General features: G+C 39.7%; 1 protein-coding gene across 5 annotated transcripts in view; it reads left to right on the top strand.

Moving 5' to 3' along the window:
- Window positions 1-15,297, top strand: part of adarb2 (adenosine deaminase RNA specific B2 (inactive)) — a 184,964-nt gene that overhangs the window by 145,570 nt on the left and 24,097 nt on the right. For 4 of the 5 annotated variants that reach the window (XM_088363947.1, XM_088363951.1, XM_088363948.1 and 1 more), the window contains 2 exons: window positions 9,237-9,323; window positions 9,829-10,781. In XM_088363947.1, the coding sequence (XP_088220073.1) occupies window positions 9,237-9,323; window positions 9,829-10,781 (1,040 nt within the window). Of the gene's footprint in view, window positions 1-9,236; window positions 9,324-9,828; window positions 10,782-15,297 lie in introns of those variants that run through there. The other variant, XM_088363952.1, reaches the window with a different exon arrangement.

Here is a 15,297-nt window from a genome sequence, read left to right on the forward strand (position 1 = left end):
TTAAAATTGAAATTCAATTCTGGTAATCCGGCAGAGGTGATGGAAGAGCAATAATGAAAGATGAGGGGGGAAAGATGCTTGTGGGTGGTTGGCTAGTCACATATCAGTAGGAGATACTTCACACAGGCTGTTCAAACATGACTTAAAAAAAATAGCTTATCTTTCGGAAGGTTAATGAGGAGCGACTAGCTACGTCGGCTACCGATGCACAACAGAGGTGTCGTCTGTTACAAACGCACACGCGATAAGCTTCGGGCATCATACGACAGAATCCTCGTTTCCAATGACATCCTCAAACGATTTAATTACTTTTTCATTTGATATAACTCAAATGAACGAACGGACTGCAGATGTCATCGCATTTTTCTCCAGCCGTGTCTTTCTCTTGATAATAATATTTGTGTCACACTAAAGTGTAAAATAATGTTAATGAGTGACTTCACAATTATGTTTTTCCTGAAAACTGCAATTCTCCGCATTTACTGTCGAATAATAAATACCGAGCCTCCACTGTGTGTCTGCATTCCCCCTAAAACGAATAGATGTTCTGGCATTCATACCAGGGCATTAAGTCATGCATATCCCGGACACGCACATGCTGTAGATTTATGTTGATGCCACAGAGGTTTTATTGTAAATTCAGCATGCTGCATGAGGCACGGTATCTGGGTGTCCACCTTGTTTTTCACCTGCAGGGAAGCAAACGGTTCGTTTGTTATCAGCAGCACAGGCTGCTATTTAGGCCTGGCAGGGCAGAAGAAAGCAGATGAGTAGGGAGGGGGGGGCAATACAGGAGCATGTGTTTTCATAAATGTGCTTGTATATCATGGAATAAAATATGATTGAAATATGGAGAAAAAAATGCACTTTATTTAAAATGTTATAAATGCTAGTAAGTGCTATAATTGCAATTTAATTATGATTACCGTATTTTCTGGACGATAAGGCGCACCTGAAAACCTAAACTTTTCTGAAAAGCCGACAGTGCGCCTTATAGTCGGGTGGGCCTTATATATGGACCAAATTCCTAAATTTAAACTGGCCCGAAGCATTGTGTCATGAAATCAATCATAAGTGGCCCGCTGAAGACTATGAATCATGAATGAAAAAGACTATGGATCATTATTTTGTGATTATAAAGTAATTTGTTGCATCTGAAGTTGAAATAAAAAAGATCAAATGGAGAATGATTTGATTTGGATTAAAAATCTGACATGATGCATTAATGGTACATAAGGACAAAGTTTTAAAATGGGCCATTCATTCAAGGTGCGCCTTATAGTCTGGAAAATACGGTATTTTTTTTTTCCAACATGATCTGACTAAAAGAAGCTCCTACCCTCACTTCAACATTGTTACCTGGCTGTAAGACGCCAAAAAAAAAACATAATTCGATATGGCTTTAGCCTGAGCAGCAAATAGGTGAGTTTTCCCGCACTCCAAAAAAATTACTAAACATGACGCTGCCCAATTTTTCCCTTCGATAGGGGAACTCACCTCTTGCTCCCCTTCAGAATACAAAATATTATCTGAGTAAACTATTTTAGTTTTCTGCTCATCACTTCTACGCAGACTGTCCAGGTTATTATTTTTCCACCAGCCACATCAGTCTCAATGCTCTCTCTGGCAACAACGGTGCCTGTCTAACCGAGTTTGTGTCTGCTCCAGAGATGAATAGCACCCTGCTTGTTGCCCACTAAGTAATCCCACCTATGATAAATCACTGCTTTCACTGACACCCAAATTACAATCATTGGGCAAACTTGAAGGGGAAAAAAATAGGGCCTTTAGCTGTGCTGTCTAGTCATCTGTTACAGTGTCGCTCAAGGCCACTAATAAATAGAAAAGACAAAGGGCCACTCAGTGATATGTCACACTGATATCCTTCCCTGTAAACGTAGTGCGACTGTGAATTCACTCACCGTTTTTTTTTTTTTTTATCCAACATGGAGTGATCAACATTAAAATTCTTTATTAATCCCGAATAATTGTCCCTTTAATGAGCCTAAATGCCTCATGGTGATGTCTATGCCTGTGTTAGCCTACATTCTGGTAGCAAAGTCTATTTGCGGTGCATGTAAAACAAATCCCCCAACACACGGGATGACTTAATGAACTTAATGAGGTTTTCTAATTACAAGGCGAAGTTAGCCCATGTCAAATGGACCTTTTTTTGCCTTTCTTGACATGGATTAACAACCAGGCTATTAAATCCAGCCCCATATTATCACAGCCAAGACGCATAAAACTTTATCAGTCATAATTCTGTCTTAGTATTCAGAAACATTTTACTTCATTTTATTTATATTTAGTTTGCTTTGTCCACATTTTGGATAAACATCTAACTCTTCTGCAATAAGAAGGGATGATTTACATCGTAACACATCAAAAGTGTCGTCTGTATTTTAGTGATCTGTTAATCGGTGCTCTTTAATGACTCTGGGACCGTAATTAATTAAAAAAAATATATCCATTTTATTTGTTCTGGGAGTGAATACTGCCTCCAAAGAGGTATAAATCCTTTCTGTTGCCGCAGCTCAAATTAATTTACGTGCTGCATCTCTTCACATCCTTTGAGAATTTAATTATCTCAGCAAACAGACTGGGTGTATTCAATATACAATATGATATTCTATCAGAGTCGTGTGAAAGCTAAAACCGTGCAGAGGCTCATTGTTTCATTATGACTGTATCATTTCAGTCACTTGGCACCAGTACTGCAAGAAAAGAAGATGACTTTAAAAAATATGTTTAATCAAGGAGGCTCATATTAATGACCATGTGATTACTACACTCAATAATTAAAATACAACCATTCATATTGAAATTGGAAAATGTAGAGAATGATCAGATGACTTGTGCTGTTTGGCGTTTTAAGATGAGAAAGAATAAAGAAATCACAGCTCATTGTCATCTTTGAGAGTGGCAGAGGGATACGCACTGGTTTTGCACGGACATTGCTGGTGATTTTCTCACAAACTGGACTCCTGAAGGGAATGGGTCGGCATAAATCAGCTGGTGTCAGGTCTACAGACACCCACAGCTCCTTATCGCCACATGCAGGTGGACACACGTCTAGATTGATAGGTAGATAGCCGCTTTGACAGGCAGGGCGCCGTGCAGCCAGGTAGGGAAGCTGCTTCCAGGCACATGTGGCCAGGATGGAGGCTCTCTGCTGGAGGCAAAGGCACAGTTTGATCAGGCAATGAGACATGACAACACACTGAAATTAAACTGTGCATTGCAAATTTTATTGTATTTTCTGTGAGGCTCGGCTATTGAGAAAACATTCTCTACTTTAAAATTTGATGCCATGGACACAGGTGGAGCTAGAGGGGGGGTTGCAGGGGCACTGCCTCCCCTGAGATAATCGACTTTTGGTTAGTTTTTTTTTCCACATTTGAATATCGAATTAATCACCATTTTTTGGGAGGATGTGGGTTTTTTTTGGGGTTGTTCAAGACAAATTGATAATTGTTGATTGGTAGACAAGAGATTCGTGACCCCTCACAACACAAGACACAGTTAGTTAAACCGAGAGCGACACAGCAACGTATGAAAATATATTGAAAACATGGTCATAAACAAAAAATATGAAAATAGTATGGCTTGGTGGTTGTGTTAATATCACATGCCAGTGCTTAGGGGACAATGCCAATAGAATTTATGTTATGAGCCTTTGTTGGGAGGGACAGCAAATCCGTGGTTCAATACGGATTCCCACGGTGAAAACATAATATAATGAAAAGGAAAGATGATTCATGATGAGTCAATACAAGTGAAAATCAAAAAATAAAAGTGAGAATTACTAAAGCTTTGTGTGTTCCTGGTAAGTCTGCTATCACCTTCTGTTCCGAGAGATGATTCAGAAACCAGCTCTCGTGTGTATTGTTTTGCCATATATCAATTTTGTTAGTGGTAGTTTTAATACCTACAATGACATTCTGAACGGTTACTACATTTCCTGGTAAGTTACATCGGCATAGGACTATAGGCAAGGACAGCGTGCTCCCCTTTTTTTTTCATTTGTATGGATCTAAACAGACAGAGGCTTGTATTAGTGTCAGAGAGCATTTAGGATGCTCTCTATTACACACAGCCATGTTGTGTACCACTGCCAAGCTCGGTTTGTTTCAACCCATCAGAGTCTATTAGAGCAATACTAAGCCGGTGTTCCATTGCATGAACTTGCCTGTTTTGGGTCATGCACCATAAGCAAAAAAAAAAAAAAAAAAAAAAGCTTTGCTCAAACAGAAAGTAGATAGCATCTCAGCTTACATGAGATACCTTGTGCTAATTTCTCCAAGAAAATGTGCTAATAGAAGTTTGTGATAATGACGCTAGGAATTCCATCCGTGCAAATCAGTTTTGATCTAATTCAAGAATATCCTGTCTGTAAATGGGTTGCACTTATAAACCACTTTTATCGCATTGACGTAATATATCAACCAATGGAAACTTTTTCCTTTTTAGTTTAAAATAACCTACTTTAATCTCCAGGATCCCGAGCCGTACTTTAACTTCGAAAAATGGAAACGAGCAGAAACACCAGTTCCCCCCCACTTCAAGTCAGGTGTGATGCACACTTCAAAGTCAAAAGAATGTTGTACAAATGAAGCCTCCGGTGTGCCTATTCAAACGTGCACACGTTTATAACGACATCTCTCAGCATCATGATTACTTAGAATTTATTGAGGCATGTTGGGAAGGTAGAACTGGGAGATGAAAAGGTTGCATGAATGGAAGCAATTTTAAGGACTTTAGATATGACTCCTTTTATGTTTCACACTGATAATAATAGTCAGTATGACTCCAATACCATGTTTTCGACTATGAGCATTAAAAGAGTGAATCAAATTAATTTAGATTATTTCCTTGTGATTTGTTCGCCCTTCATTTGTGCTAGATATCTAAGTTCTAAGTTTCCATTTTGCCTTATGGAAAGCAACTTAAGGCGTCCGTAAAAGGTGAATCTAAGTACCCCAAGAAATGATTTAACAAAAAGTAAGAAACACAAAGGAAGTGGCAGGGAAATTAAAGATTGAAGACATACTAGACTTTCGGGAATAGCCAGTATTAAAGCTGTCACATAACAGGCAATGCACCTTCACCTTCATGACACCTAGTTAAAGAAATACAGCAAAAGCCTTTTATGACGTCTAAAGTCGCCCCTTCTACCGTTTCATTATTTAAGCCTCTTCTCAGAAAGTGGTGACATTTTGGAAAAAAAAAACACACCTAAATACTGAATATCTTTTCTTTTTGTCTTTCTCTGCTCATTCGTTTATTTATGGCATGTGAATGCTATTTTTTCCTACCAGTTCAAACGTCCATGAATGCCACACGCAAGTGACATGGAGAACGTGAACTTGTGGTGGGATGTTTGCGATTTGGTTTATGCATTTTCAGAATGACATCTGGCTATAATTCAATCATGCTAATAAATGAAAAGAAATATAAGTCGTTGTGTAATGTTTCTTCGAGCCAGCTCAGACTTCAGGCCCAAAGCGGAACGTGGATGCTTTTACCTTTTCAATTGAAATAAACCTTAAAGTCTGAGATGTGAAGTGCTCTGAAGTCTCTTTGCAGCTACTATTACCATAGCGACATCCTCCCCTGCAATATTAATTTGTACTTAAGTACTCCACGAAAGTGCTTGTCAACAGATAAGTGTTTTTTTTTCCCACCTGAAAAAAAATAGATCTTTCTACCAGCACAGACCCATTAACATTTCACTCAAGAGCACCATTTTTCCAGCTTGGAAAATCTATATAAATATTCACAACTTGACATTAAAGTCACACATCAATCGGTAACAATTTGTGTCAAAACTTCAGATACCGTATTTTCCGCACTATAAGGCGCACCGGATTATGAGGCGCACCTTCAATGAATGGTCCATTTTAAAACTTTGTCCATATATAAGGCGCACCGGATTATAAGGCGCACCTTCAATGAATGGCCCATTTTAAAACTTTGTCCATATATATGATATATACATTTGGCCCGCGGGCCGGACTTTGGACACGCCTGCTGTAGTGGCTCAATATTGGTCCATATATAAGGCGCACCTGATTATAAGGCGCAATGTCGGCTTTTGAGAAAGTTTCCTTATAGTGCGGAAAATACGGTATTTGAAATTTGTTCTCATTCAATCTTCCGATGTGCCTAATATTGTGGCGAGTGACTCTTTTTATGAAAATTTGAGACCGCAAGCTATAAATGGAAAACAAGATTCGGTCATTTCCACCTCCCTGTAGGTGAAATGTTGAAATGCCACATTAAATTGCTACTGATGTTTTTATTTGCCTGAGGTCATATACTGACATCACACTTTGTGCATGCTTGCGGGCACTATTTTCATCTCTCAAGTCTTTTCTTTTTGCCAACACAATCCCTGCCTCCTGCGAGCGAGTCCCTCGTGGCCAAGCAGCCAGTCTGCCAAAAACTTATGACTAGCCATGTTCTTCAAACAACGTAAGCATGGCAGGATGACAGATCGTACCTTCGATGTATCGTGACAAACAAATTAGTGCAAAGATGCTTCTCGCTGCCTTCCAGATGTGTTGGGCTCTGCGATATGGAACAGCCGGTGAAAAAATGGCCACGTCCCATCTGTGCTTTGTCTAAACCAACAGCAGTTTGCATGAAAGAAAAAAAAATGGGAATGAGTCAGATTTGATTTTTCATGATGTGAAATGGACATTTGATTTCACTCGAAAAAAAAAAGTATTTGTCAATACTTTGGATATAATTGAAAATCTGCTAGTTGATTATTTGGCCTGGCACCCGAGCTCCGCAAACTGTTACATAAATAATATTTTCGCTGTCATCAATGGAAGACAAAAGCACTTACTTCCACCTCGTATCCTTGGAGGAGGTTTACGCTCCACTGAGTAGTCTTGTCAGCTGTCTGCCATTCTGAACATATATGAGAAGAAGTTACTAAAGAGAAGCATGGTCATATTTCATATTCAAGCTTTGGTGTGGATGACAATGCATGTTGAAGGTGCCACGGGAGCAAAAGCAACAAAACATTGAGCGGCAGAGACATGGCTGACCTGCTTTGTGTCATTACCACAAAGACTTATCTTTCTTGTAAATACGCCGGAGTGCTTGTTATCAAGTGAGCGAGCCGACAAACTTCATCCAGAGTTCTCAGCTTCTTCCGATTGCTTGTGAATGAGTCATGGGAAAAGTAATATGCATTATATCTTTGTTGGCTTTGTACTCCCGAAATGACTGAGGCAAAAAAAAAAAAATGTGTTTCTCTATCAAGACTATTTTTCTGGCCAATTTTAAATTTCCATTGCAGGTTTGCTCTTTTTTTTTTTTTAAATGTACCTTCATTTTTTCCCCAAAAAGCCTTTTGGCATTATCACACACAATTCTTCTATTCTAGTGCTAAAAGCTTTTACATTACTTCCAAGAGGCAAGATTCTTTACAAGATCAGATGTACAACATAAAAGAAACATGGTGTGAAAAATTCATATTGTATTGCTATTTTCAACACCGTTTTTCTACACTGCATTAAAAAGCTTTTATCATCCAATGTTCTGAGTTTGTGAATCCAGGCGCGGTACTTTCAGGTGTTTTCTGCAAAAATAAAATTGCAAAAAAATAATCATAATAAATCAACTTGGCCAACCTAATTTTACTTGTGATACCAAAAAAATAATAATATTTCTACCTGTACACAAAATTCAATTTGGCTCGTTTAGTGACTTTCAAAATAATTTTCCCACAAGAACAAAAAAGAAGAAAAGAGCGAGACAGAGAAAAATTCAGTCAATGATTTCCCCCCCACAGTCTGTTTGGGTAGCATCTGCCTTTACTCATCTGACCCATTCGTTATGCTGAGCCATGGGGAAATCTGATTGGGCTCATTACCCTCTCCTCACAACTGATACAGGAAGAGCAAGAAGTCACACATCAAATTATTGTCACGATCAGGAGCCAGTGGCCACGTGCCGAGGCTCTCCTCCGCTTCTCCGACTTTGGTGGAGCGTCATCCCGTCCGTCTGTGTCACGCAATGTGCCGAGGGGATGGATGCAGTGAGCTGAGACTTTATTGGCATTCATTGTCTCCTTCATTCATCCTGCTGATGAATGAGAAGGAATGGATGAGAGATAAGTGTGAAGGGCACACAAGGCAGCTAACTGCTCCAACTTATTTTTCCATGCAATATAACATCAAATCTCTGAGGTTTGCTTCTTTCAGAAAAGTGTCCCATCAAACAAATGCAATTGAGCGAATGAAAATCAATCAACTAGGACATTTATAACTGAGAGGTGCTTGTACTCCAGATGTAATCGCAATTTATGCAGCCTCTTTTTTTTATAGCTGGAGCACTAAACACTTAAATTTCAAAGCCTGTTGGGACGTTGGGCTTGGCAGAAGCAGATGTGTCTGTGATGTTACACTTTGATTCGAAGAAAACAAATATGGAGAACCACGTTTTTACAAAAGGCCCAAGAAACAGCATATTTGAAAAAGGTCTAAATAATTATCATCTAGAGACTCATTTGGTTCCAAATTATTGCTTGTTTTTGGCTTTTTGGCCATAATTAGGTCAGAAGTTTGTAATGTTGGTCCATAAGGACCAGGATAATTCCAACCTCTCTGTTTAGAACGTTAGTGACTCATTTAGTAGTGTTGTTGAGCTGTGATGAGAAGAGCTCACCTTCATAACCTTCTGCTTTTATCCAAACATTTACCTCACTGTAATATTGCACCAAATTATACATTTAGCGAGACGAAATCGTCTCGGTCCGACACCACCTCAACCTTAAACTTTTATCCTCCTGCTTCAAGTCATTCATCCTGCAAAACCTTCCCTCTCCTTGAAATCTCTTTTATTGATGATTAGCTGATGTTCCAAACACAGAGGGAGTGTAATTAAGGAGCCAGACTGGGCTGTCAATTCGGCTCAGTACTGCATGAAGAGCGCCAGGCTAAGTGTTTGCTCTAATAGGCCTTCAAACTGCAAACAACACGCATACCTGGGCTACAGGAGGTCCCCTGGGGGGTAACAGGCGAAAGCTTCAACTTAGCTCTAATAAGAAGGGCAAGTTTAGCACCAAAAGTGAAGGGTCTGTGTTCATGATCAAACATTGGGGGGAAAAAAGAATCACATAAGATGTGTTTTTATATTTGCTCCGATGCTTATCAATGATACGATCAAAATCTTTCCTTGCTCATGTTGACTGTGCATGTCCTTTGTCTCACCTCCAGAGAAAGTCAGTATGCTGTCGGCATTGATCACTCCCTTCAAGTACATAAGCCCAGGAACCAGCAGCACTGAAGACGAGGACAGTTTAAGTAAGAATGTGTCTCTTGTTTTCATACTTTGTACATATCAAGATGATCAGAATCAGTTTTGATTCATGGGTCCAAGTCTGGATAGATAAATTTGTCCAATCTGACACAAGTCACCCATTGCAATACTTCATGTTAATTTCCCATCATCATCTCTATTCGGCATCTGTTCTCATGGTGGATAGAAGTATGAAAAACATAAAGCAGACCACAGATAGTTCTTGCATCCTCCCAAAGGTGGAATCCCCACCCCCGTTAAAAATGGGATTTTTACTGTTTCTCACTTACACCAAGGATTTCCAACCAATTTACGGGAAGATTACAGAGTGGCTCGGTAGATATCCCCGTTTTCAGGGATTTGTATTTTAAAAGGTCTAAAAATCGCCAAGCCCGTGGTATGAGATTGGTTAATTATCGTTTCATCGTGTATCGAGTTGTTCAATCTGCCCGGAGAGATTTCCTAGATCTGTTTTGTTCAGAAGAGATTAAGTACATTTTTTCTCTTCAGGTACCAGCAGTGCGGAGGTGAAAGAAAACCGCAACATTGATAACTTGGAGGATCGCTCCTTAGCATCTGCTGAGTGTCAATCACTCTTCTGTTCAGAACCTTCAAGAAGTGGGACTTCTAGTCTGAAGAGAAAACGACCTCTGGAGGAAGATAACAACGGTCACTTGAGCCAACTCCGTCTGATCTATAAGAAAGTGTCCTGGTCCGAGGCACCGAAGAACGCTTTAGTTCAACTAAATGAGCTCCGGCCTGGTCTTCAGTATCGCATGGTGTCCCAAACGGGTCCAGTCCACGCACCTGTTTTCTCCATTGCTGTCGAAGTTAACGGATTGACCTTTGAAGGAACGGGTCCTACTAAGAAGAAAGCAAAGATGAGGGCAGCAGAGCTGGCCCTGAAATCCTTTATTCAATTTCCCAATGCTCCTCAGGCCCACCTAGCTATGGGAAACATTTCAAACCCATCAGCTGACTTCACCTCAGACCAAGCTGGCTTCCCTGACACTCTTTTCAAGGAGTTTGACGCTTCCCCTTGTTCTGCAGACTTTACCTTTTGCAACTCCGAAGCAGAAAGTCAGTTATTATCAAGTGAGCTACTGAGACATGGACGTTTGCTCCGCCATACCTTGGACCTGATGGTACAGGCTCAACAGAGGTTAGGCGGAATAGTTCCTGAGCCAGATGGACCTAAGAGTCCTGTGGTACTTCTCAATGAGCTCCGTCCAGGGTTGCGCTATGCCTGTCTTTCTGAGCGAACCCAGGGCAGAAGGCTACGTAGCTTTGTGATGGCGGTACGAGTGGATGGCCGCATCTTTGAGGGCTGTGGACGCAGCAAGAAGATGGCCAAGACCCAGGCTGCCCAGTGTGCTCTTGAGGCACTCTTCAATATCAGGACAGCCCCTGAAGGCAGGATGGCTCTGAAGACCAGCAGGAAGATATGCCCCCATTTACCCCAGGTGAGTACACAATCAGAATTTCTTTGGCACAATATATCCAGAACAGGACACAATTAAAAGTTTTTTGGCAATTTTGTGTTCTGGCCTCGCAGCCACTCGTATAAATTCATTCTCTTGCTCAGAGAGAACAGAAAAGCATAACAAAAATAGAGAAACAAAAACACTGCACCCATGTCATGGTCATTTACCCAAATACCCAAATTGCAATCAGAGCGAGAAAACTAGTTTTTGAGGAACATGAGGAAATTGGAAGGCGTTTACAAGATTGGCTGGCACCTGTTGGTGCTATTCCAAACGTAATTTCAGCTGCATCTAAAGAAAACTAACCTAATTACATTTTCAGACTGATTGATTTTGTTGCTTGGAGACTTTAAAGCTTATTATTGGCCATCTTAAGAACGTTCTTTTGTATTCTCATGTTTGCGATGATGCGTGATTGTACTTCAGATCTTGATGATCAGTGAACATTTCCATCTTCAATTGTAATAAAAACTGTAAAAAAACAAAACAAAACAAAACCCACCAGATATCACTTCTTGTACCGTATTTTCCACACTATAAGGCGCACCTTCAATGAAGGGCCCATTTTAAAACTTTGTTCATATATAAACCGCACCGGATTATAAGGCGCATAGAATAAATAACTCAACGTTGCTCAAACGTTAATGCAATCACAATATAGTAACACTCGAAATAGTGAAAACAATAACAATATATCAATAACTCAACGTTGCTCAAGCTTTAATATCACACAACACACAAAATAAACATGTAAAGCTTACTTTAATAAATTAGTCTTCATCCATGAATCCATATTGGTCCATATATAAGGCGCACCGGATTATAAGGCGCACTGTCGGCTTTTGAGAAAATTGGAGGTTTTTAGGTGCGCCTTATAGTGCGGAAAATACGGTACATATGTCATTTCCCAGCTGAAAGCCTTTTCTCGAAGGCCTTCATTGACACATGTTGTGTAGTATTAACATCCTTTTCCCATCCTTGAAGAAATAAACTGGCAAGTGTCCTTCCCCAGAGCATGACATCAACCTAGCAAACCTGCACGTTTGCCTGGGAGAAACTTTTTCCCTTTCTCCCTTCCGCCACGGTGTCTAAAGCCATTTTAAGAGGATTTGACGCACCAGTTTAGTTCCAGGGAGCAATCTTTTGTGGAAATTTCTTGAAAGTCATGCTCGCTGTCTGCTCGAGTCACGAGTTATTCATTTCAAATGCTAAAGAAGAAAGGAGAAAAGTTCAACAATTTAGGGACACGCATGTGGGAATAATCGAGGCGTGTTTGGAATATGATGTGTTCACGTGTCGCTTGTATAAATAATCTCGCTCTATTTTTGAGAAGCAATTCTTATGCCGAACACTGATTGCTTCGGGAACGGGTGTGGTGCGAAGACATAGTGTCCAATCACTTTTAGTTTGTCCATAAACTGCTTTGTTAAAACTGGTGGAAGTTAATGTTAAAGGCAGAACTGCTGTAGAGCAAGTCAGTGAATAATTACCGTATTTTCCGCACTATAAGGCGCACCTAAAAACCTTTAATTTTCTCAAAAGCCGACAGTGCACCTTATAATCAGGTGCGCCTTATATATGGACCAATATTGAGCCACTACAGCAGGCGTGTCCAAAGTCCAGAATTTATATATCTTACATATGGACATATATAAATATATAAAACTATGGACATAGTTTTAAAATGGGCCATTCATTGAAGGTGCGCCTTATAATCTGGTGCGCCTTATAGTGCGGAAAATACGGTATATCCTTGGCCAGTCATTAACCTCATCAAGCTCCTTCTTAAAATACCTTTAGTCTTTCCAATGAGTGTTGAAGTAGTCCCGCCACTTATTTCACCAAGTGGAATGATTAACCTTCTTTTCATTGGCCATTTAATCCATTTCCCATTTGTGTCACAACGCAGCAGCGTGTTGCCATGTCGCCTGAGTTTGAAACGGTACAGTTGCTCGTGGAAGGACAGCACAGAGGTTAGTGGTCAGGATGCTGCACTCTGCCACCTTGGATTAAGGTTCATTTGATTAGGGAAATGTGCTCTGCGGCAGTGCCTGAATGACAATTAAGGTTAATGAAGGAGAAAGTGAGGAAAGAAATCCGAAAATGACCGAAGGTTCAAAACGGGCTGTATTATAGTTTATGTAAACAAAGCGCCGTACAGAATACTTATATTGGTCGTGATATCATCTAAGATGAAATGTGACAAAGTGATTTGATTCACTTAAGTCCCTCGCAGATAGAGAAGGCTACGAAATGGTCAAGTGGAGTAATTTCTCTGCCTCCAGCGCAGCAAATTAAATATGATTTGAGACATGTGAAGGTGACCCCTGTCAGGAGGCGGATCGCCAACAGATTGCTTTCTTTGTCTAATCTCTCCCACTTCTAATCTGTCTCACTATAAACAGCTGTGACAGCCTGATCATTAATTAATATCGCCACAACATATTCGAGACAGTGATCGAGCCAAGACGCTCGTTTTCAAAAAAAAAAAATCGCGGAGAATGAAGGTGTGAATGACACATTTGAGAGGACTTTGTTAGTCGTGTTACAACAGCATGTGGATAGTGATGACAGCAGATCAACGCTATGTGACAGCTAGCGTAGCACACCCAACTCTTGGGATCAGCTGTGATAAACAAAGGTTGTCTTACAAATAGCCTGACAAACTATTTGAAGACGGCGGCCATTTGCAGCTTTCACATAGTACAGTAGTCCCTCGTTTATCGTGGATAATTGGTTCCAAAAACCACCCGCGATAAGTGAAACCCGCCAACAAAAAGTACCGGGCAGGCTAACGAGTTAGCGGAAAGGTGCTAATTCGCAATCATGCTCGAAAACGGACTAATAAAGGAATGTAAATGTACATTTGGAGCAATACTACATTATCCTAAAGGTTAGACACGTTTCCTTAATTTAGAAGTTTTATTTTGACTTTTAAATGTTTTTTTAATTTGAAAAAATATCCACGATGTAGCGAAGCCGCGATAAACGAAACGCGAAGTAGCGAGGGATCACTGTAAAATCTTTACAGCCATGCTTCAGTAGTCGCTAATTTTTTTTTTTTCTTGGGAGGTTCTGACTTTCCCAGAAATATTGTTTTTAGTGGAAAGCACTGGAGAATTCTGCAGCCACTTTAAAATAATGGGTGCGGTAATGAGAATAGGACATTTGGTGCAGCAACTGTGCTCCCCTGGTAGCCCACCCGTCTGACTATTAAAACAATGAAATAAATAAATTGAAATCGTCGGCCGTAACAGTTGCACATGACTGGTATTTTATTGTTTGACCGCCTTCTCACCACGAGGTATCACAAAAATCAAAAGGTCATGAAAACAAAGCATGTGTTCATCTGCGTTAAAGAAAATAGGGACATTAAAATGATGTTAAATTAGTTCATTAAAGTTAATTAGTCATGAACGCATGAACTTAACAGCCCTAATCAAAGCTAATTATTGTCTGTGACCTCTGTAATTGATGCAAGAAAGGGGACTAACGCGACTGCCATGTAAGTTCCCCATCACACAAATAATTTCCAAAAACTGAATAAAATACTTTTTTGGTGTGTGAAATTACCAAATAATGCTTTTTCACCTCAATACAATGTTCCTATAAAGGTTAGCATCATTCTCAATTGTCCAATAAATATGCAAAATATGACCTATGAGGCTGTTAAATCTAACATACCGCGTCAGCATGTAGCTTTGTGCAAAAATTCCTTAACGAGAAGATATCAAAATGGTTGGTCAGGTCAAGTCTCTTGGCATATAAAAAAAAAAAAGATCTGTTGTGAAGATCTCACCCTGAGATCTGCTACACTATTGTTAATCTTCATTGTTTGAGATTGACCTCCTTTCCTCCTTCTTCCCTTGGAGCATGGCAACAGTCAATTCTCAGGAACTCCTCACACTCCATTAAAAGCATAACCAAGTTCATTACAATTTCACAGGCGCTCAGGTAGCAAATGGCGACTGATAAATCATGACTATTGGTCCAGTCCAGTGTGGCTGCTGCGTAATATGTTTATCTCGAGCTACCAGGCAAGGAGAGCTCGGGATGTCTGGCCTTTTAATGACCTTCCAGCCTATGGAAAAGGAGCCTCTTGTCACACACTGCATCATGTTGTTTGTCAAGACAACATATTAACATATGCGCACTCAGCATATGTCACTTGATTGTTATTTTAAAACAGATTAGTTTTTTTAATGCAAAATATAATTGTATTCCATTTCCATTGAGTCATCAGTCAAATACTCAAGCAGCATGGAGACAATCATGAAAAGTCAGTGGTTGGTAATTTTGTTGACTGGGATGAAGACAGCAATCATCCAAATTTTCTTCCTGCCAAAACTGCCAAATTAAAATAAATAAATAATAAACTACAATAATAAAAAGGGAAAATTAAAAAATGTTTAAAAAAAATAAATATATATATTTAGATATCTATAAATTTATATTTAATGGTATTGATATATTTATTTGTATATTTAATGAAGGT

This window comes from Syngnathus floridae, chromosome 20 (genome assembly GCF_059516105.1).
Source record: "Syngnathus floridae isolate MCC-2025c chromosome 20, RoL_Sflo_1.0, whole genome shotgun sequence".
Classification (NCBI taxonomy): Eukaryota; Metazoa; Chordata; class Actinopteri; order Syngnathiformes; family Syngnathidae; genus Syngnathus; species Syngnathus floridae.